This window comes from Salvelinus fontinalis, chromosome 26, assembly GCF_029448725.1.
Source record: "Salvelinus fontinalis isolate EN_2023a chromosome 26, ASM2944872v1, whole genome shotgun sequence".
NCBI classification, from domain to species: domain Eukaryota; kingdom Metazoa; phylum Chordata; class Actinopteri; order Salmoniformes; family Salmonidae; genus Salvelinus; species Salvelinus fontinalis.
The window spans coordinates 35,913,116-35,937,981 of NC_074690.1; the positions used below are offsets into that span (position 1 = coordinate 35,913,116).

Consider the following 24,866-nt stretch of genomic DNA (forward strand, 5'->3'; position numbering starts at 1 on the left):
AAGAAAAAGAATGGCTAATAAATAAATAACCCCCCCCCCCCCCCCATCCCTCTAGCATCTATAACAAGTGCATTGGAAAATGTAACAACCAAACAGGACAGCACTCAGTCTGTTGATGTTACAGGCAGCTCAACTGGCCCGTTGGGTAAAGCTTGGGACCTTGTGTGTGTTTAGTTCATCCAGCCTTCAGAACGAGTGGTGTCAACGAGGCTGTTGATCCGGAGCCAGTGGGATCACACACAACGCCAGTGCTCTGCTTGTAGGCCTAAAGCATGCCTGACTTCAGAATGTAGCCCCATGTTTTTTTCTTTCTTCGATTTTAGCTCCCTTGTCAACATTATTCAGACATGTTGTAGTTATTTACAGAAGGGTTTTGAAGAATGAAGCTGGGCGGGGGCGTTAATGTATCACTTGACGGTTGTTCTGTTTAGCACGTCTTTTCTTCTTACCACAGGAACTTTTAGAGGAACACTGCCTTGTATTTATTCATTGTGTCACTATTGTTTTATTCTGATTTATCTTTTATCTTTAGCTCTGCATTGTTGGGAAAGGACCCGTAAGTAAGCATTTTACTGTTAGTCTACACCTGTTGTTAACGAAGCAAGTGACAATTAACATTTGGTTATATTTGGATTTGACTGTGATAGTACTGTACTTGACGGTGGTTTTCTGACGGTTTACAGGCAGATAGATGGGGTTACAAAATGCAAAGTTATCCAGGCTGAAAGTCTGTCAGTGTTGGTATCCTGAGATGACAAATGTATTTGCAGTAGAAACAGAGGAATTCTTAAGGGCAATAATATCACGTTATTGGCTCAGTTGTTTTCTTCAGCCATGGCCTTGCGGGAAGCACAATCAGTTGTGTTTAAAATTCTGTCACGTTTAGACCAAACAATGGCTATTCGTCTGCAAAAATGTTCAGGCTCTATGCACTGAAAGCAGCTTTAGTAGAACATTTAAAGTTATATAGGCCTTGACCAACTATTTTACCACACCCATTGAACTAAAGCATGCACTGCCATCATTGGGAAAGAAAACATGCCATTCTGTAGTTACATGTAGTCAAGCAATGAAAACTCACTGACAAGACATGACAGGATTTCCACCTGAATCTCTTTGCTCGCTTGGTTTTGTAAGACATTTGAGTTCTCTCTACCGGGTTGAGGCAAGACAATTTTACCTTTAGCAGGCAAGTTGTACATTCGTATACACACACACACAATCACCTGGCAGTTTATTAGATACAACCATCTAGTACCTTTGCCTCCAGAACATCCTGAATTCTTCAGGGCATGGATTCTACAAGACGGAAACGTTCCACAAGGATGTTGGTCCATGGTGATGCGATGGCGTCATGCAGTTGCTGCAGATTGGACATTGGTACCGCCACCAGCCTGCACGCGTTGACACCAGGATGGGTCCATAGTCCATGGACTATGCTTACGCCATATCCTGACTCTGCCATCAGCATGACGCAACAGGAACCAAGATTTATTTTCTCCACACCAGGCGGTGCTTTTACACTCCTCAGTTGTCCAGTGTTGGTGATCGCGTGCCCACTGGAGTCGCTTCTTCTTGTTTATAGCTGATACGAGTGGAACTCGTTATGGTCGTCTGCTGCAATTGTAACGGATGTGAAATGGCTAGCTAGTTAGCGGGTACGCGCTAGTAGCGTTTCAATCAGTTACATCACTTGCTCTGAAATCTAGATGTAGTGTTGCCCCTTACTCTGCAAGGGCCGCGGCTATTGTGGAGCGATGGGTAACGACGCTTCGTGGGTGTCAGTTGTTGATGTGTGCAGAGGGACCCTGGTTCGCGCCCGTGTCGGGGCGAGGGGACGGTCTAAAGTTATACTGTTACACAATATCCGTGACAAGGATCGATAAGTTGTGCGTTCCTAGATGCCGTTCTGCGCGCCACTGTTGAACTGCGAACTGCGCAGTTATTTGTCTGTTAGTGGACCGCCTGTTAGCTTGCACGATTCTTGCTATTCTCCTTCGACCTCTCTCATCAATGAGATGTTTGCGCCACAGGAGTGCCGCTGATATTTTTTGTTTGGTCACACCATTCTCGGGAAACCCTAGACACTGTCGTGCTTGAAAAGCCCAGGAGGGCGGTCGTTTCTGAGATACTGGATCAGGCGTGCCTGGGACGAATGATCATACCACGCTCAAAATTGCTTAGGTCACTAGTTTTGCCCATTCTAACTTTCAATCGAACAGTAACTGAATGCCTCGATGCCGGTCTGCCTGCTTTTAATAGCCACAGCCACGTGACTCACTGTCTGTAGGAACGATCCATTTTCGTGAACGTGGTGTACCTAATAAACTGGCTGGTGAGTGTATGCACTGTACATTTGTATATGCTTTTAAATGATGTACGGCAATTCCACAGTAACAGAATGATGCTGAAACTCAAAATGTATGCCAAACAAAAAACAATGATACTAAAGTTAAACAAACCATACAACTCTATGCACCAGGATGACTTCTAAAAACTTGTTAACATAGATTTTTGTTTGACATACACTTTAAAGTGAAAAATCTGAGTTTCAGCATCATTCAGCATCATGTTACCGTGGAATTGCCCTGTACTTCTATCTAAAATACACACACACGTGCCTTCACATAAATCATCTACGATGTGTTTTATGTCTAGCCTTACATGAGGTTTAGAGTCTAGTCTTACATGAGGTTTAGAGTCTAGCCTTACATGAGGTTTAGAGTCTAGTCTTACATGAGGTTTAGAGTCTAGTCTTACATGAGGTTTAGAGTCTAGTCTTACATGAGGTTTAGAGTCTAGTCTTACATGAGGTTTAGAGTCTAGTCTTACATGAGGTTTAGAGTCTAGTCTTACATGAGGTTTAGAGTCTAGTCTTACATGAGGTTTAGAGTCTAGTCTTACATGAGGTTTAGAGTCTAGTCTTACATGAGGTTTAGAGTCTAGTCTTACATGAGGTTTAGAGTCTTACATGAGGTTTCGAGGAAATGTTTTCTCTCCGGGAGACAGTGTAAGTGTGAAAGTGCCTCAGGTGTGGAAAATCACATCTGCTTTACAGCAGTCAGACTCAGGTTGACAAATCACAGGTCACATGTCATATATACACATTACAACAGAGACCGACATGTATCTGTCTGACACCAGGGGAAAATCTCAAATTACTACATCAAATATTTTGGGGGGACAAAAATTGAACCACACAGACAGACAGACGGAGAGACAGACAGACAGACGAGGTTCTAACCAAAAGCAGTGCATTATATAGTGAATAGGAATTCCTAAAAATCAGGATATCATAAAACAAGCCTCGATCTACAACTCAGAGGAAATTAGAAGGCAAACATGCTGAATCTCAATAATTATAGATTCAGAACATATGGAGAATATGAATGTACATGTACAAGCGGACAAATGAACTATATACAGTGCTTTCGGGAAAGTATTCTGACACCTAGACTTTTTCAACATTTTGTTACATTACAGCCTTATTCTACAATGGATTACATTTTTTTCCCCCTCATCAATCTACACACAATACCCCATAATGAAAAAGCTAAAACATTTTTATTTATTTATATTAGCACAAAAAATATTATAGATATATATTTTTTTAACCTTTACTTAACCAGGCAAGTCAGTTAAGAACAAATTCTTACTTTCAATATCAGCCTAGGAACAGTGGGTTAACTGCCTTGTTCAGGGGCAGAATGACAGATTTGTACCTTGTCAGCTCGGGGATTCGATCTTGCAACATTTTCGTTACTAGTCCAACACTCTAACCACTAGGCTACCTGCCGCCCCATTAATATATATTAATGAAATATTACATTTACATAAGTATTCAGACCCAGCTATTTTTAGGTCTCTCCAGAGATGTTCGATCGGGTTCAAGTCTGGGCTCTGGCTGGGCCATTCAAGGACATTCAGCGACTTGTTCCAAAGTCACTCATGCGTTATTTTGCCTGTGTGCTTAGGGTCGTTGTCCTGTTGGAAGGTGAACCTTCGCCCCAGCCTGAGGTCCTGAGCGCTCTGGAGCAGTTTTCCCCAAGGATCTCTCTGTACTTTTCTCAGTTTCATCTTTCCCTCGATCCTGACTAGTCTCCCAGTCCCTGCCGCTGAAAAACATCCCCATAGCATGATGCTGCCATCACCATGCTTCACCGTAGGGATAGCACCAGGTTTCCTCCAAACGTGATGCTTGCCATTCAGGCCAAAGAGTTCAATCTTGGTTTCATCAGACCAGAGGATCTTGTTTCTCGGTCTGAGTCCTTTAGGTGCTTTTTGGCAAACTCCAAGCTCGCTGCCATGTGCCTTTTACTGAGGAGTGGCTTCCGTCTGGCCACTCTACCATAAAGGCCTGATTGGTGGAGTGCTGCCGAGACGGTTGTGCTTCTGGAAGGATATCCCTTCTTCACACAGGAACTCTGGAGCTCTGTCAGAGTGACCATCGGGTTCTTGCTTACCTCACTGACCAAGGCCCTTCTCCCCCTATAGCTCAGTTTGGCCGGGAGGCCAGCACTAGGAAGAGTATTGGTGGTTCCAATCTTCTTCCATTTAAGAATGAGGGAGGCCATTGTGTTCTTGGAGACCTTGGTACCCTTCCCCAGATCTGTGCCTTGACACAATCCTGTTTCAGAGCTCTACGGACGATCCCTTCGACCTCATGGCTTGGGTTTTGCTCTGACATGCACTGTCAACTGTGGGATCTTATATAGACAGGTGTATGCCTCCCCAAATCATCCCCAATCAATTGAATTTACCACAGTTGGACTCCAATCAAGTTGTAGAAACATCTCAAGGATGATCAATGGAAACAGGATGCATCTGAGCTCAATTTCCAGTTATATAGCAAAGGGTCTGAATACTTATGTAAAAAGTATTTCTGTATGTTATTTCTAATACATTTGCAAAAATGTCTGAAAAACTGTTTTAGCTTTGTAATTATGGGCTATTGTGTGTAGATTGATGAGGACCATTTTTTATTTAATCAATTTTAGAATAAGGCTGTAACATAACGAAATGTGGAAAAAGTCAAGGGGTCTGAAACAAACATATGACTCATATAGAGCTTTAATATAACCATGTTGTTTATTAGACCGATGGGAGGACCACAAAGGAAGAGGCTAAAATGTAGGTATTGGTATTAGGAAAACGCACCCATTATTGAAATCAGACAGCCACCTCCCTTGATCCAGCCCCAAGGACGGTTTGGGAAAGCGAAGACAACTTGTTTTGTTTGTGGAGCTATTGTTCTCTTCCCAATGGGGGAATCCTTTTTGTGCAAGTCATATTCCACAGAAATGTTCTGCTTAAAGACCCAAGGGTAGGCTTGTTACTGAAGTTACCACACCTCGAATGATGAGAAAACGAGAAATTCCAGGCTCTGGTATCTAAATATGATGCAACGTGTTAGGGAGTGTATGAAGATGAAAGAAAAGACTATGATAGGCAACTGAGGGATAGCACGGAAATGTGGCAATATTCCAAACCAAATGTCAAGAATCTGACCCTGTTTTTCTGAAGGTTGTATGTGTATCTTTGATTTTCAGGTGTTAACATCATCCTTTTTTGGTTGACAGAGAAGAAAGATTCCAGTCACTGTTTCATCTGTTGAAGAGCCAGATTTAGTTGTGAGAGGAGTCAAGAGGAGAGAGAGTGTGAGAGAGAGAGAGAGCGTGTGAAAGAGTGAACGTGTGTGTGTGTGTGTGTGTGTGTGTGTGAGAGAGAGAGAGAGAGAGAGAGAGAGAGAGAGAGAGAGAGAGAGAGAGAGAGAGAGAGAGAGAGAGAGAGAGAGAGAGAGAGAGAGAGAGAGAGAGAGAGAGAGAGAGAGAGAGAGAGAGAGAGAGAGAGAGAGAGAGAGAGAGAGAGAGAGAGAGAGAGAGAGAGAGAGAGAGAGAGAGAGAGAGAGAGAGAGAGAGAGAGAGAGAGAGAGAGAGAGAGAGAGAGAGAGAGAGAGGACCTACAGGATAGACTTAGGCCACGGTAGAAAACACATTAATTTGCCTACTAGCCAACCAAACAGCCAAAAAACAAGCAAGGAACTGGAAGTGAGTTCTTTAAGTTTTCGATTAGCTGACATCTATATAGTATTACATAAAACCCCTTTTGTACTTAGGCCTCTGGTCTTTTAACTTTTACAACATAGAAGAACAACTGCCAATCTTTGTGCCATTATTGCAGTTCAATATTTGAATAGCTGTGTGCTGCTATATACTTAAACTGTTACAGCATATGCAGAGTTTATTGATTATGCAAAAACATACAAAATATTTAGGTTATCTGTGTGCTTTAACCTTACTAATCGAAATATTTGGAGAGAAAAAACATAATTGCACGCAATCATACTGTGATAACCTGCCTCTATAAAATAAAGGATGTTGACAGTGATTTTGTTTATGGGGAAGAAAAATACTCAGTCAAAGCATTTAATTCACAATCTGTGTTATCTGATCAACTTTTTTTATTAGTAAAATATGGCTGCATCGCAATCAGTATAAGGGGTCGCAGAACTCAAGTGAGCAATGGGCTGTTTTCCTGGTACACTGTTTTCCTGGCCTGCACCTGTTGAGATGGTAAGATAGCAGCAGGGCCTTTAGCTCATTTTTCCAGCCTAAATTCCTGCGTCTCTTTCCACTGGAGCCTCTCACACAGCCACAGATGACCCACTGGATCATGGAAAGGCTATAAAAGCACTCCATTACTCTGTTACCATGTACCTACAAAGGATTGAAATCACCTCAATGAATAACTACTGGGGCTGGGACAATAAACCAAAAATGATCGATACCGACCATACCGATCACTTATCCCAGGCATTTTGCTGATATCATTCAATGCGATAAGTAGCCTATACTAGAGAGATGTGAAGTTTAAAATGAAATATGTTTTGTAATATGGGTGACGATTAATGAGACAATTGATGGCTACAACCATAAAACTAGTAGTAGTAGTTTAAAGGATAATAAAACAATTTATTTGATGCACATTAATGTTATAAACTTATTGTTCCATTTATCGTTATCGCATCAATTCAGACAATTTATCGCGATATGTATTTTTGTCCATATCGCCCAACTCTAGTAACTACATGCAGACAAAGCCCCTTCTCCAAAGCATATCTACACTGAACAAAAATATAAACGCAACATGCAAAGTGTTGGTCCCATGTTTTATGAGCTGAAATAAAAGATGACAGAAATGTTCCATATCCACAAAAAGCTTATTTCTCTCAGATGTGTTTACATCCCTCTTAATGAGCATGTCTCCTTTGCCAAGATAATCCATCCACCTAACAGGTGTGGCATATCAAGAAGCTGATTAAACAACATGATCATTACACAGGTGCACCTTGTGCTGGGGACAATAAAAGGCCACTCTACAATGTGCAGTTTTGTCACACAGCACAATGTCACATATGTCTCAAGTTTTGGCGCTGAGGAGTATTTCTGTCTGTAATAAAGCATAAGCTGCCTCCAACGTCATTTTAGAGAATTTGGCAGTATGTCCAACCGGCCTCACAACCGCAGACCACGTGTAACTAAGCCAGCCCATGACCTCCACATCTGGTTTCTTCACCTGCGGGATCATCTGAGAACAGCCACCCGGACAGCTGATGATTACTGTGGGTTTGCACAACCAAAGAATTTCTACACAAACTCAGAAACCGTCTCAGGGAAGCACATTTGCGTGCTTGTTGTCCTTACCAGAGTCTTGACTTGACTGCAGTTCGGCGTCGTAACTGTCTTCAGTGGGCAAATGCTCACCTTCGATGGCCACTGGCACGCTGGAGAAGTGTGCTCTTCACGGATGAATTCCAGTGTCAACTGTACCGGGCAGATGGCAGACAGCGTGTATGGCGTCGTGTGGGCGAGCGGTTTGCTGATGTCAACGTTGGGAACAGAGTGCCCCATGGTGGTGGTGAGGTTATGGTATGGGCAGGCATAAGCTACGGACAATGAACTGAATTACATTGTATCAATGGCAATTTCAATTCACAGAGATACCGTGACGAGATCCTGAAACCCATTGTCGTGCCATTCATCCGCAATCATCACTATGTTTCAGCATGATAATGCACGGCCGCATGTCACATGGATCTGTACACAATACCTGGAAGCTGAAAATGTCCCAGTTCTTCCATGGCCTGCATACTCACCAGACATGTCACCCATTGAGCATGTTTGGAATGCTCTGGATCGACGTGTATGACAGCGTGTTCCAGTTCCTGCCAATATCCACCAACTTCGCACAGCCTTTGAAGAGGAGTGGGACAACATTCCACAGGCCACAATCAACAGCCTGATCAACTCTATGAGAAGGAGATGTGTAACGCTGCATGAGGCCAATTGTGGTCACAGCAGATGCTGACTGGTTTTCTGATCCACGCCCCTACCTATTTTTTAAAAGGTATCTGTGACCAACAGATGCATATCTGTATTCCCAGTCATGTGAAATCCATAGAATTTATTTATTGACTGATTTCCTTATATGAACTGAATAATATATCACTGAAATCACTGCTGACCATCTGGTAGGGGGTGACAAATGGAAAACATTCCTTGATGTTTAAACTGCCATTGTTTTATCGGTTTCCCATTGAACTAAAAGAAAAATGCATTCAATTCCATGTGAATTAACAATGCAGCTGTTCTGCTTCCAGCAATGGTTTGGGTCTCACGGTGCGTCCCTTTCAGATGGTTAAGCATTGCACCTGTACTACCATTACTTTAGGCCAACCTCAATTCCACCTCGCAAAGTTTGCATTTCCTTCTCATTGAACTTCTCAAAGTATTGCCATACAGGACTTCATTGCTGTCGCTTGCCTTTCTCTGCCATTTTTCCAACTGTTAATTCCTCGACTCCTTGTACGTCAACTCCTGGTGTCGACTCCCATTTCTGAGTGTCAAGATTAGATTCCGCTAGGTTAAGATTCAGTATTTTTGGAATGGAGATTTATTAGAACACAAACTCTTGCATCTTTCATAGTGAGCTAGCGAGGGACGGAGAGAGAGGGGAGGGGCACAGTATAGGCAGGTCGGCCACCAGGCAGACAGTCAGAACCGTGCACTAGGCCTATCTATTGGCAATCAAAAGCTGTATGTCCTAATGGAATGATGTATCTTGCAATTTCTTGGCTTGCAATGTCTCGCAACGTCAGTAAAGCAGAGCCTATGATCAATGAATAGGCTAGGATATTCTACATGCAACAGACCAAAGACTGAACACACTCACATCATTAGCGAAGAGAAAGAGCAAGGGTGGAATCATTAGTCCAAAGAATTGTAAAACAGAACTAAAACGAGTTTCTATTGGACAAATTCAGGTAGGTCCCTCCCCGAGATCATCCGTTCACCTACTCTGCTTCTCACAAAGACACGTTGGTTGGATCCAAAAATCTCACATTTGGGCTCAACAGACCAAAGAGATTTCCAAAGGTCTAATGTCCATGTCCATTGCTGATGTTTCATGGCCCAAGGAAGTCTCTTCTTATTATTAGTGTCCTTTAGTAGTGGTTTCTTTGCTGCAATTTGACCATGAAGGCCTGATTCACGCAGTCTCCTCTGAACACCGATCGCTGCCTGCACCTGCCCGCCTGTCCAACATCACTACTCTGGACGGCTCTGACTTAGAATATGTGGACAACTACAAATACCTAGGTGTCTGGTTAGACTGTAAACTCTCCTTCCAGACTCACATCAAACATCTCCAATCCAAAGTTAAATCTAGAATTGGCTTCCTATTCCGCAACAAAGCATCCTTCACTCATGCTGCCAAACATACCCTTGTAAAACTGACCATCCTACCAATCCTCGACTTCGGTGATGTCATTTACAAAATAGCCTCCAAAACCCTACTCAATAAATTGGATGCAGTCTATCACAGTGCCATCCGTTTTGTCACCAAAGCCCCATATACTACCCACCACTGCGACCTGTACACTCTCGTTGGCTGGCCCTCGCTTCATACTCGTCGTCAAACCCACTGGCTCCAGGTCATCTACAAGACCCTGCTAGGTAAAGTCCCCCCTTATCTCAGCTCGCTGGTCACCATAGCAGCACCTACCTGTAGCACGCGCTCCAGCAGGTATATCTCTCTGGTCACCCCCAAAACCAATTCTTCCTTTGGCCGCCTCTCCTTACAGTTCTCTGCTGCCAATGACTGGAACGAACTACAAAAATCTCTGAAACTGGAAACACTTATCTCCCTCACTAGCTTTAAGCACCAGCTGTCAGAGCAGCTCATAGATTACTGCACCTGTACATAGCCCATCTATAATTTAGCCCAAACAACTACCTCTTTACCTACTGTATTTATTTATTTATTTATTTTGCTCCTTTGCACCCCATTATTTCTATCTCTACTTTTTTCTATCTCTACTATCTCTACTTTTTTAACTTTTTTTTACTTGCTATATTGTATTTACTTCGCCACCATGGCCTTTTTATATTTTTATTTATTTATATATATATATTTTGTTTGCCTTCACCTCCCTTATCTCACCTCACTTGCTCATATTGTATATAGACTTATTTTTCACTGTATTATTGACTGTATGTTTGTTTTACTCCATGTGTAACTATGTGTTGTATGTGTCGAACTGCTTTGCTTTATCTTGGCCAGGTCGCAATTGTAAATGAGAACGTGTTCTCAATTTGCCTACCTGGTTAAATAAAGGTGAAATAAATAAAATAAAAAAAAACACTTGATGTTGAGATGTGTCTGTTACTTGAACTCGGTGAAGCATTTATTTGGGCTGCAATCTGAGGTGCAGTTAACTCTAATGAACTTATCCTCTGGGTCTTCCTTTCGTGTGGCGGTCCTCATGAGAGATAGTTTCGTCATAGCGCTTGGTGGTTTTTGCGACTGCACTTGAAGAAAGTTCTTGAAGTTTTCTGGATCGACTGACCTTCATGTCTTAAAGTAATGATGGACTGTCATTTTTCTTTGCTTATTTGAGCTGTTCTTGCCATAATATGGACTTGGTCTTTTACCAAATAGGGCTATCTTCTGTACACCACATACCTTGTCACAACACAACTGATTGGCTCAAATGCATTAAGGAAATAAATTCCACAAATTAACTTTTAACAAGGCACACCCATTAATTGAAATGCATGACTACCTCGTGAAGCCGGTTGAGAGAATGTCAAGAATGTTCAAAGCTGTCATCAAGGCAAAGGGTGGCTACTTTGAACAATACAAAATATAACATAATTTTCGATTTGTTCAACACTTTTTTGGTTACTACATGATTCCGTGTGCCTTTTCATAGTTTTTATGTCTTCACTATTATTCTACAATGTAGAAAATATAAGAAAATAAAGAAAAACCTTTGAATGAGTAGGTGTGTACAAACTTTTGACTGGTACTGTAATGTCTCCCATTTGGCATGTCTCGTGTGATGCGGTTCACAGGCAGCACCTACAGATGCGTTGACATGACAACTGTATCAGAGTTGTGAACAACCCTTCCCCCCCTTTTGTTCCATGCTGGCTGAAGACCTAGCTATCCAGTAACTAGCCAACACCAGACACAGATGAAAGGGGAGACATAAGTATCTTTGCCATAGATGAATAGTGTACATGGTTTATTGAATTTGATGACACCCTACAGTCAAATTTAGGCACCAGGAGAGTAGCCATCTAGCTTTATAAACCATACCCCTCCGCAAACACGCCTTCTCTGATGTTGGCAGTATTTATTTAAATTAAATAAGAGAATATCGTGTTACCATTCGTGTATTAAAATGAGAGTTAGGGTGATGTCACCCTATTCCGTTAGTAATCCCGCCTCCTGAATCCAAGTGTTTGACATGGAGGAGGGTGTATCTCCCTCCAGCTCCCTGACAGACAGGTTAACTGTCAGTTACAGAGGGGACCAGTAACTTTATGTTCAAACTTCCTCAATGTAGAAGCAACAGTCATTTTTCATACTTTTGCCATCATACTTTGATCTGGTTTCATCTAAATATCAACCAATTTCATGAAAAACATGATTGACTGTTCATGACATTTAAGGGTCCCAATGTCATTTAAAAGTTAGTTCACACCCCTACCATCTGGTATGCCTAACAGCTCTGGACCTGCTTATCATGACACGTATTGATTCATTTCCTTGAAGGCATAAAATGGACAGAAGCCAGAATAATGATAACAAGCTGGAATTAATGGTGTCCTAATGACAGAATGGAAATCAGGCCATAACAATGGGCTCCTGTAGCTTCAGCTTATGAAGACACATGTGGTGAAATTTCTAACAGCACTTCAAGACCAGATATGGCCTTGAACCACAGCTGGGTGCCCCTGCTCATGTCGGCCATAGATCAGAGTCCTCAGCAGAGGTATCAGTGTTCCTTCCTGGATACCTGCAATCTACAAAGCCACCATTGTACCTCTGTGAAACTGTACTCGTCTCGCCAAATGAAATCTCTCTCTGCCACTCTGAGGTAGAGCAGTTTATCAAAGAGAGAAGCAGAGAGGGAGAGTTGGTTTCCCTCCAGGCAGCAGTTAGCTCTCATGGCCATGCTCCAGAAGCCATATACACAACAATGGCTTGAGCAGATGAGAAATCTGGGAAGGTCATCAGAGAGCACACCTGGGTTCAAATAGTATTTGTTTTCTTTCAAGCACTTTAGCTGCACTTGACTGAGCACTCCTGGCACAATGGAAACAACGAGATAGTCCCAAAAGTGCAAACCCTTTGTATCTAGCACTGATCAAACACTCAAAATATTCTATGGCCAACCAATACTGTTTGAACCCAGGTCTGTCAGAGCGGCTACAATATCCAGGCAAGCACCTCTTTGATTCTAATGAACAGCCAGGCTGTTTCTGGGGTTACTAAAGTGTTGTAATCTATATTTCACTCACGACGACGATATTAAAAGAAAAGGAATGCGTTTTGTGAAATGATGGAAAACAATGGATGATGGCTGGATTCTAAGGATTCTGGTACGGTGCAGTGGCACTGAGATAAGATCGTATAAGGTGTGGAAAAATAGTATAGGAGTTAAGTGGCAAAAAATAAATAGGCTAGTAATAAGCACCACGCAATCTATGCTTTATTGACAATATGTCGCCCCTTAGGTCTTCCTCAGGTCAGACCTGAACATAATCTTTCACCTGCAGTGTCTGCTGTGCCTTTATGGCATATTTTCTTCTACAAGAATAGGGGAGATACACTACAGTCTGACTATACTTCTCACACAGCATAATGGAAAGATAGCAGGTTGGTTTGTTGCACTTGAACTGGATGTATTCCTACATACCTCACTCACTGCCTAGACATACAGACATACAAGAGCTCCAGTCACCTATTAACTGGGAATAGCAGAATTTTGCTGAAGGGAACACTACTACCCTCCATATCTCTTGTCGTTCTCTGGCAGCTTGGGGTGGGGAGGGGTGATGAAAGGACACATTGAAAACATAGGACTGTCTGCAATAAGAAAATGTCAAAAATCTGAAAATGCCGATGTTTTTCAAAGTGTCCTTTCTACCGATCAAAAACTGTTACTGACTTAACAAATACTCATCTTAACCCGTATGGAATTCTCCAAATATAGATCCACTGGAAGACACACTGACTGAAATGCATCCGAGCCCGGTAATGTATAATTGCTGAAATGATTGCTTCCGGGTGGATGATGATAATTCTATGGGTTCTATTGACGTCCTCTCACAGAAGACGACCGTTTATAATCGTTAATACCAATGAAGTGCAGGAAGGAACATGAGAAGATCTCTCAGATCATTCAGAAGATCTTTTTCACCAAATATTGTATTAGGAAGGACCTTGGCTAGAGACCATGGATGTTGATTAGGGGAAAGGCTGCGCCAACGTAGCCTGTTTGGCGTGACAATGACAGCAATAGAGTCGGCAAGACAGTACAAACTGATCTGGAACCAGGCTAGTGCCAACTTGCAGGGAGGAACACTAGAAGATCTCTCTCAACACTAGTTATACCTGAATCCCACCACAACCACTAAGCGGGTAGCCAGGTTGCTTGGCTGTCACAGTAGGACTGACACAGCTGACAGGGCCTACTTCCTGTGGGAGATGGTTAATCGCTGCTAAGTGCATTATCAAATCTCCAATTTAGCTCAACAAGGACAGAGGGAGCCCAGTAGCCCACTGCTTTGCCTTGATGTCTTCCCCATGCATACAGGATAACAACATCTACTAAATGCATTCACATCCCCAGAGCAAACTCAGGCAGGACTTTCAGTTCTTCTTATTGTCACTTATGTAGGAAGAACAGTACTGTGGGGTTGTGTTAGTGGTTTTCTCCCACCCAGTGTTTCCCCTATACCCATTTAGCAGTGGCGAGCCGGCACGTATTTTTGTGTGACAATTTGTGTGACAGTTCAGTATAAACTTAAAACCAGATAAAGTATATAGAAAATATAATGGAGCTATATAAAGTATTTTTTATATAAGATCATCTCTAAGATTGCAAAAATATCAGGGTACGGCGCCCACATTGATTTTGCTATAATGTTGAGTCACCTAGATAGCATAAGAACAAAGCATAAGCCATGGCAAGATGTGTAGAATTGCATAAAATTAGCTTTCAAACTGCACATTTTCTCTCAGCCCCATGACAAAATCTGTGGAGTTGCAGGAAAATAACAATTTTCACAGCAAAAGTTTGTCTCTAGTAGCCAAGACGAGGGCCTCCAAATTTGTTTTTATATATTGCCACCACTGCTGAAAAAGTTCAACACTGACATTTAGCCCAGGACAGAAAAATAATAGTCTATCTAGAACTCTAGAAAAATTCAAGGAAAATGCTGATACAGAAGTTTTTCGTTTTGAGTAGGCTACATTTATTTATTTTTATGACTTGAACGTGGAAGACAAGCCACAACGTCATTAACATAATGCGACATTCTTGGCATCTTCTCTCTCTACTGAGTAACACTTTCATTTCACTTTAAGTGTAACCTCCGACACTCAGTGAACAGCAAACCTGGTTTCAAAAAACAGATTAAGCGACACCTCACGGCACGTCTATTAATGCTCAGTATTATTACATGTTTCATGTTTCGTGTGGACCCCAGGAAGAGTAGCTGCTGCTATCACAACCTGCTAATGGGGATCCTAGCGAAATACCAAATACCTTTCCAATCCGAACCTCTCAATTACTTTTATGAGACATAGCTGTAACATGATGGCTGTTCTGAAATCAGCCAAAATGAGGAGAATGATGTTAGACTATATCATACGGTAATTTCGCACAATGTTTGGTACTTTCCGAATGCAGTGTATGTCAACAATCCTTCCTCCAAAGAACTATTGTATGGATTCCATTTTGTGAAAATACCCCAAATCATGGTCTTTTTTTGTCTGGTTTTAGGAGGAATCACTCTATGACAGACAGGGCTTGAAATTCTGCAAAATTCTATGCATCGCCAGCTTTTTAAACTCACGTTCTGTGTACTGAAACTTAAAAAGACCAACTCTCCAGTCAGGCAACTACTGACTCTCTAAAAGCCTTATTTAGGGTCGTTTCACTTCTTTTACAACAGGGTGCCAATGTGCGCGTTCCGGTTTGTTTAGCCGCTCTGAAATATTTAGGAAATCTGTCTTTTGGCTCACAAACACGCCTGACTTGTTATGATTCTGTGAACACCGGCTGGGACTGGGAGAAGAACTTGCTAGAACAGGCTGATAAAACCTGTTGCACTTGTTAACTCTGTAGGGACTCAGTAGGGACGACGGTTTGTAAGGACTCTGTAGGGAGAATGGTTTGTAGGTTCTAGTCAGGGACCACGGTTTGTAGGGACTCTGTAGGGAGCATTGGTTGGAAAGCTGTGATTGTTATCTGCTACAGTGGTGTTGGGGGACATGATAATAAGACTTGATGATGATGGATGAACAACGGAACTAAAGGTTATGAAGGCTTAAAGAGGCTCCCCAGGGGCCACCTTTTTACACCTGCCTCTCCTGGGAGATATGGAGTCATTCCACCCTTCTCTTCTGTTCTAACAGGCTTGATGTGAATAAACAAACCAGTGGTGTACAAATATAATAGACTTGAATTCTGCACATTAGGACACACTTTTTGGATGAGGACGTTTTTGAACATTGAATCTTACTCTTTTATCCAAGCACTGTGATTACTGCTAGCATGTCTGCATTATTGATGTTGTTGTTTTTGTCCTCTTAGTTTGAGTGCCACGTATTGTAAATCATAACATCTAATAATAATAACCTCTGCTAGCTGGCCTACATTACTAAAATGAAACATAAATGTTTTGATCTCTGTAAAGATTTTTTTCCACGACATTGCCACCCCAAAAGACTACATTTGCCTTCTTGTCAGCTGAGGGATGACATATAGTTCACTGGGTGCTTGTCCTCCGGGTTTACTCTGCCTCTCAGAACTTCTGTTTACTTAGTTTATTCATGCTTACTGAGGAAGCAAACTAAATTGGTGTCAGAAGTCGTACATGTTATAGGGCAGGGCTATTCAACTCTTACCCTACGAGGTCCGGAGGTAAATTAATTTACCTGATAATTAATTGCACCTACCTGGTGTCCAAGGTCTAAATCAGTCCCTGATTAGAGGGGAATTCTTTTTTTTTTAAGCAGTGGAACTGGCTTCGAGGTCCAGAGTTGAGTTTGAGGGTTGTAGGGAAAGGCCCACAAACCAAAAAACACCTTCAATGTGCCATGCAACTGAACTCATTTGTCTACTTTAGAATCATTGCAATTGTACTATGGTTAAAATAACATCTACAATGGTTGAAGAACACAGACACATGAAATAGTTTAGAGTAGCAGACATAACAGCTCCACTTGTGTCTAGCTAACATAACCCTGTACATTCACGACCTTTAGAACAAGGCCAAGAGAAAGACCTTCACTGTTTTCTCTACAGTAAACCTGTTTCATACATCAATTAAACAGATTATCTGTTGATTATACGTTTGGTAACAGAATGACGGTTTGTGCTGTTTGTGCCGTCATTCTGTTGCCAAATTTTGGATCTGCACTGTTTCTTGTACAATTTTCTGTTCTTAAAGGCAGGTCTTGTCTTGTGCATGAGTTGTACGGTTGAACTTTTCTTTCAATCGTTGGTTTTTGTTGTACATACATTTTAAAGTGAAATTGGATTAAAGTGAAAGGGGAGGAGACCGGTTAAAGAAGGATTTTTAAGCCTTGAGACAATTGAGACATGGATTGTGTATGGGTGCCATTCAGAGGGTGAATGATCAAGACAAAAGATTTAAGTGCCTTTTAAAGTATGGTAGTAGGTGCCAGGCGGACCACTTTGAGTGTCTCAAGAACTGCAAAGCTGGTGGATTTTTCATGCTCAACCGTTTCCAGTGCATATCATGAATGGTCCACCAACCAAAAGTCATCCAGCCAACTTGACAACTGTGGGACGCGATGGAGTTTGTCAACATGGGCCAGCATCCCAGTGGAAAGCTTTCCACACCTTTTAGAGTCTATGCCCCAACGAATTGAGGCTGTTCTGAGGATAAAGCAAGTGCAACTCAATATTATGAAGGTGTTACTAATGTGTTGTACACTCAGTGTATGTTGCTATTCAAAGTCTGGTACCGTGGAAGCCATTACGAAACAACTCTCCTCCATTCCCGGGCATCATCAACGGAGTGAATATTCTGGTGCGTTGGTTACGGCTTCGTTTCGCATGGAAGGCGTACTGTAAGTTCGCGCTGTAGTGGTCTATTGGTCCATGCCTGTGTTACTTGGCACATCAAACAGGACCTACGATACTATGAAAGTATATCATCGATCTTTCTATACAAGAATAATACACTGTGAGTTAACTATTTTTCACAAGTGTGCTACATAGTCTCAGACAAGTAATAACCAGGAAGAGTTATTCTCTCCTGGATTCTTTCCCACGCAGGCTGTCTGGAGTTTCCACATCTGTGAGAGTTCGTATTGAGCTCACGGCAGTGAAATACCTCAACTTTCGTTGATAATTTAAAGAAAAGCAACTAGGATACCAAAAATGTTCAGTAAAATAATCGAATATAAGCACATCAAAGTTCGTTGTCTTACCTTTCTTTTCCGGTAAAGCACACGAGACCAAGGAGACCAAAGAGTTGAAAATGATCCAGACTTGAAACTGTGTAGCCATGGTATTTTTTAAACTCGTCTTCATTCTTCCTCTCCGAATGAAAACGTGTCAGTCCATACTAATTACGTCTACAATTCAACTAACTTTACAGTAAAACTGAGAGCTGGCGTCAACTGAAGGACTTTTCCTTTACTTGTAAGTTTGACAGCTCCTCCTCTCCAGGCTGTGTATCTCAACAATACGAGGCGCTCGAAGGAAGGCAAGAGACATGGAAGGGATTTCCGACGTCATCCGTAGGGAGGACCATTGGGGTAAATTCTCATGTATTCTCTCAGGTAAGCGGGTCACCAGGTATGACGTTCCAATGGGTCTCTCTCAACATTTCTGTATGACGCTACACATTCTCATGATGTTATTTACAATTAATGACAGAAAAATACAGAATAAGATTTATATATTTTTTGCGAAATGTAACATTTTGAGCCCTGAATGCTGATTGGCTGACAGCCGTGTTATATCAGATCGTATACCACGGTTATGACAAAACATTCATTTTCACTGCTCTAATTACATTGGTAACCAGTTTATAATAGCAATAAGACACCTCAGGGGTTTGTGGTATATGGCCAATATACCACGGCTAAGTGCTGTGTCCAGTAAATATCGGTCCCATGACTTGAATGGGATTTGTGCCACGTGCTGAACCATAAATGTACCACAATTCATAAACTTCATCTCCCCTGTAAAAAAAAATGTCTAGACAATATTTCCCCATAGCATTTGGTTTGTAACAGTTGTTGTTTGTCTAAACCTTGCTGCCTGCCTCTCCAACCTGTGCAACAATGTTTCTGTGTCTTTAAAAAAAATCTCCAATGTGCCATATGAGAAAGAACTTGACGAGACTGACAGCTTCTCTGAGCCAGGCAAATCCATTTATCTGTGATTTTGCAACTACAAGCTTTTGTGTATCTGTTTTGAGTTTTGAGTTTTATTTCACATATATTTTTTCTTCAGCTCTCAATTGTCTGGATTTCACTGTATTGCACTGTAGCCTTGTCTCACACCCATACTTTTAATATTCTGCTATGTATTTTTCTATATACATTTTGTTTTAGAAGCACTAAATATATTATTTTCTAGGAAATACAGTTGTCTCACAGTCTTGCGCCATTACCATCACACTGAACAAAGTAATCAATTATAGTGCTTTTTCAACATTAAATCATCGTATGGTGTGTACGCTATACCCTGGCATCCCTAGATATGAAAGATTAAAGAGGCATTGTTACATTTGTTTGATAGAATACACCTCTCTCTCTCAGCCAGGTAACATAATGTCTCATGGGCAGTGTATCAGAGGAAATGTCTTGCTCTGAAAAGCAGACCAAGGGTGCACTGCAGTGTAGGAGGGAGTCAGGGGGAGGCTAATGAGGCTATTTTAAACCAACATATTCCATGAAAAAGATCTGATCTGTCTCACCTTTTCATGATGAAATTGGATTGATTATTCACTATTTATATAACGGGTGGGTCTAATTCTGAATGCTGATTGGTTAAAATCGCATTCCAGCCAGTGTCTATTTCACAAGTTACCACCGGCTAAATCTATGAGGTTAAAATGCCTATTCACTCTGTTCAATCTGACTGCACAATCCACTGTCTCATCAGCCCAGCCAAGCAATTTATAAACTTGATCTCCACAACGGCTATGAAAAGCATCTAGACATTATCTCACATTTCTTTTAGACTAACATTTCGTTTTCAACAGCAAAGATTTGCATAAACCTTGCTGTCTGTCTCTCCGACATTTTCAACATTGTTTCAATATTCAAATTCGATCTCCATATTAATGAACGTGTCAGGAGTCGGGACGAGAGAGACAGGCAGCGTTTCTCAGCCAGTCGAAATCATGAATCAGCTGGCATAATTTTTATGGATATAAACAAAGAAATGTCATTTGAAAAAAGGTGAAACGAAACGAAGTGCAGCTAGTTTGTTGTTAGCTAGTTAGTTGTTCCAGCTAGCTAGTTGTTCCAGCTTCAATTTTAAGTTATTGTGTTAGTTGTGTTGTTTGCTAGCTCCTCTGAATAACAGTGTCCTGACAAGTGAGCACATTTTCTATGCCAGGAGAAATCGCGCCTCATTAGCTCATTGTTATTGTTACGACTTCCACCGAAGTCGGTTCCTCTCCTTGTTTGGGCAGCGTTTGGCGGTCGGCGTCACCGGTCTTCTAGCCATCGTCGATCCACTTTTCATTTTCCATTTGTTTTGTCTTGTTTTCCTACACACCTGGTTCTCATTTCCCTCATTAAGTGTTGTGTATTTAACCCTCTGTTCCCCCCATGTCTTTGTGTGGAATTGTTTATTGTAAGTGCTCGTGCACATGTTTACTGGTGCGCGTCAGGTTTTCTACCCATGTTGATTATTTCTTTATGCCGTTGGTTTTGAAATTAAACTGCTCCGGCTATTACCTAGTTCTGTGTCACGCCCTGACCTTAGAGATCCTTTTTATGTCTCTATTTTGGTTTGGTCGGGGCGTGAGTTGAGGTGGGCATTCTATATTTTGTGTTCTATGTTTTCTGTATTGTTAGTTTCCTTACAGAACTGTTCGTTTTTCCTCTTTGTTATTTTTTTGTTCTAGTGTTCTGATTTTAATAAAATATCATGAACACGTCTCACGCTGCGCTTTGGTCCAGTCATTCACAGGAAGAGGATCGTTACATTCTGCTCTCCTGCGTCTGACTTCACTGCCACCAGTTACGCACCCCTTACAGTTATGGATGTATCCAAATAAATGTAACTAAAAAACAACTTAAACAAATGCAAATGCAGCTACTTTGCTTTATATTCTGGCTGCGCTTTTTGACGTGCCTGTAAGTTAGCTGTAGTTGGCTAGCTACTGTTGCAGGCAAGGGATAAGAACGTTGCCAGCCAGTATGGCAATGAAACATTTAGAACGAACAACTGGGTCGCGTCCATAGATACAGACAAAAAGACAGAACGACTGGGTCTCGTCGCTGGCAACTGAACCGATAGAACAAACGACAAGCTGGCTTGGGTAGCAACCCAAGATTTGTGTCTATATCTTGTGGAAGGATGAAATAGTATGAATAAATTCATCAAGCCAGCTGGTCATCAAGCCAGCTGACTTTGTCTCGTGCCAATATATCCTCCAAACACTGGCTTCTCAGGCATTATCACTTAAATGTACTGTACAATGGACATTCTGATACTGTACTTTCCTTAAGGGTTGAAACAGGACAGGATGATTTGTCTGCCGCTTGTGGAAAGATTCCCATTGGATTAAAGTAACCAGGTTCATTCATATACTCTGAGTGTTTACTGTATTACCCAATGGGCTGCTATGGAGACCACATGCTCTGACAAGAACTGTATTGGCCTGGGGAGATAGGTTGGGAAACGGTAAAACCATCAACATGCAATGAGAGAAGTTCTGTTTCACTGTGTCAGCACAAAAATGTCTGTCTGTGTGTGTGTGTGTGTGTGTGTGTGTGTGTGTGTGTGTGTGTGTGTGTGTGTGTGTGTGTGTGTGTGTGTGTGTGTGTGTGTGTGTGTGTGTGTGTGTGTGTGTGTGTGTGTGTGTGTACCTGTGTACCTGTGTACATGCATGAGTGTGTGGATATGAGTTTCACTGTTTTTATACAGTACATATGCTATCTCATCCATCACAAAACAATGTTGTTGCCATTAACAGTAGGGGAATCGACCAGTGAAAATATTGTCCATCTTGTGAAGTCCCCATTGCGCATTCAAATATTAGCTCGTTTTAGCTGTGTGAACAGAGTGAAAACTGCCTGGAGGAAAGCAGACGCTTTACAGATATCAGGTGGTGTTCTGTAATCTCTGCAGCTCTGCTAATTAACTCTTAATTAATTGGTGTTAGGCTGTTTGTTCACAGTGCCTGGAGCCTTCTTATATCACTGAACCGTTGACATAGCCTGGTTAATGCAGACTGAATGATGTGAACAAATCATTTCCAGGCTACCATTGACAATAATAGGATTCAGTTATCCCGTTCAACATTTCAAGTCTGCTGTGTGTGTTCTCCACATTTTAGTGTTATCCTACAGTTCTGAAAGGGGGCCAAGTCAGTTGACCAGAACTAAAAACTGTACTGAAAAACTGCTGGAGCAACAAAACCTATAGGTAGGAACAAGAACTGTCATCTTCTTATAATGCTGATATACCAACCCAAAGCCATAACAACACCTCTAATGGAGTGATGGGTCTATCTGGCAGATGGTATATAGCCTCAAACTGACACAGGACCCTCCTATATGATATGCCATATGGTGTTTACAGTACTGTACAGTACCTCCCCCTCCTCCTCTGTGTGCCTGTCTCCACGCACCTCCAAGATACTTCTCTCTCTGAGGAGGATTGGGGAGGGGTCTCTCTGTGTATCATTTGGTTTCAAGTTTTTTTCTTCTTCCTACGTTCAATGAATAACTTAGTTAGATGAGAGGACCCTGGTCCAGCTGGTGCCTCTCATGCAGATCAAACCAGAGCAGAGCCCTGAGACCTGGAGGGCACCTCCCTCACATCATAGTCACGGCAGCATCCCCCATCGCTCTGCTTCAATTAACCATTTCATTGGTTTGACTGCTTTGTCCGGTTGTTGTTGAATAATGATGGACATGTAGCTATCATAGTTGGGTTTCTTTTCTTTTAGTTACTGTAGATGCTCCTAATACCTTCTTCAGTCAACTGTGAGTAGACTATACACCTGCTTCCTACCAAGATTTTCCTTCTTTGTGTGAATAACATGTTTTGTCCTCCAATAGGTCTTTCCCTGAGGAACAGGTCTTAACTACACGAGGAGGGGCTAAATTGAAAGGTAGTGAGGGAAAGAAAGGAGGGATGACCAACCACTACCTTCATTCAGCCACCACTCTCCCTTTTCAGAGGAATCCCCAGTAGACTAGCTGGTCATTATGTTGTGTTTGTTTAGAGTTTCTGCTTGGCTGACAGCTGTGGTATGGGGCTGAGGCTCTGAGTAGGTTAGGGTCTACACAAACAGCCTGAGGGAGGGAGAGAGCGGTGGAGAGTACCAGATAATCATGGTTGGTGCGTGCTCTGATACAGGGTTAAAGGGGGACAGGTTGATTAGCAGGGTCTGTCACAACAACATGTTTTTAATATGGCCATTAATTTATATTTGGGTCAACAGCATCATGGACCAAAACATGTTATTTCATTTTCTTGTGTAAATGCAGATCTGAAATGCTATGGTGTTCTCTTGTTTTCAGAAGTGTTGTAAACCTTTAAGCAATAAGGCATGAGAACCTTGGAATTATTGTGTGAATAACTCCTGACTAAGGGCTGTTCTTAGGCCCTACGCGAAGCTAAGGGCCGGGAAACAGCCCTTAGGAGGTTGTTATTCACAATAATTCCCGGGTTCTCATGTCTTATTGCTTTTATAAAACTGTTGAAAACATATTAAAAAAAGATTAAAGACATATTTTCACTAAAAACATTATTTGAATGAGTACATTTGTTTTATTCCATCCTTCCACCATTCAATATAGTCTGGGAAAAAGCCAGTTGTTAGTTCTGAGATTCTGAAGTTGTTAGCCAAATGGGCTGGTCATCTATTCTATTGGCATGGACTGATTAAGTAAATAAGGTTGCCACGGAGGCTAGCTAACACAATCCCATCAAGCAGCTGAAATGACAGCAAACTACCTGCATTTTCGTTTGTTTAACCTTTGTTTCTATTGCCATTTCTTTGCATATATCCATTAATTACGATGGATATACTACGGCATGTCTTATTTTGGAAAAAATATGTTTCTTGAAAAATACTTTCATCAACATAAATACTTTTATCATTTTATCAGGAATAATAAACTGGTATTGGCTGTGACCATTTTATTGATGTCACGACTTCGACCGAGGCAGGCTCTCCTTCCCGTTCGGGTGGCTTTCGGCGGTCGTCGTCACCGGCCTATTAGCTGCCACTGATCCTTTTCTCCCCCTCCCTATGTGTTTATTGGGTGCACCTGTTTTGTATGAGGGTGTAATTAGTTGGGCTTATTTAGTCAGCCGGCCCGCACGTTTCTTTGTGCGGGATTGTTTGTATGTAAGTGTGGTGTTGGTTTTGTGCTTCACGTTATTCTGGACTGTGTTCATTTTCCCCCGTGTCTGGGGTAGTTTATAGTGGACTCCCAGTGTGTTAGTAGGGTGGCCTAGTTTGTTCCGTGTTCATTAAAGAACATTTGTATTTGCACCTGCTGCTCCTGCGCTTTTTCCTTCACACTCCGACACCCAGGCCTTACAATTGAATAAAAAATGTCCCCAATACATCTTGTGCGGGTGTCATTACTTTCACATCAAAAACATTACATTTTTAATAAACATTTATAAATAATTATTTATATTCCTTATTGCATAAATATGGAATTACTTGTTGAAATTGTTATGTATTTAGAATTTCTAAGTAGCTATATTGAGAACAAGTAGGTGCTTTACACCTGAAGAAGACAGGAGTATGATATTTAATGTGTACTTACATTTTTTCTTAACAAATATGTGTAGATTGTGGTGGTAATTACTGTGTGGCGGTAATGACCAGGGTAATCTCTCAAGAACGGGAAGTGACAACTTTTTTGAGAATTTTACTTCTGGGTAACCAAGACTATGACTAGAGTAATGGTAAAATGCATTACTTGTTAAAAATAACTTGGTGGGAAAGTATATTGAAATATGATTGATTGCTATAAAGACAGTGAAAGATTAAGTAATAACCAGTACAGGGGTATACCCTTTTTATGCAAATGTTCTACAT

At 41.6% G+C, this 24,866-nt stretch overlaps 1 protein-coding gene across 2 annotated transcripts in view; it reads right to left on the reverse strand.

Moving 5' to 3' along the window:
• LOC129824193 (epidermal growth factor receptor-like) overlaps window positions 1-24,866 on the reverse strand; it is a 74,980-nt gene that overhangs the window by 36,011 nt on the left and 14,103 nt on the right. Inside the window, exon 1 of one of the 2 annotated variants that reach the window (XM_055883643.1) lies at window positions 18,040-18,320. The exons of the other annotated variant lie outside the window; for it this stretch is intronic. Coding sequence (XP_055739618.1) covers window positions 18,040-18,142 — 103 coding nt within the window. The 5' untranslated portion in view covers window positions 18,143-18,320. Of the gene's footprint in view, window positions 1-18,039; window positions 18,321-24,866 lie in introns of those variants that run through there. 2 annotated transcript variants of the gene reach the window in all.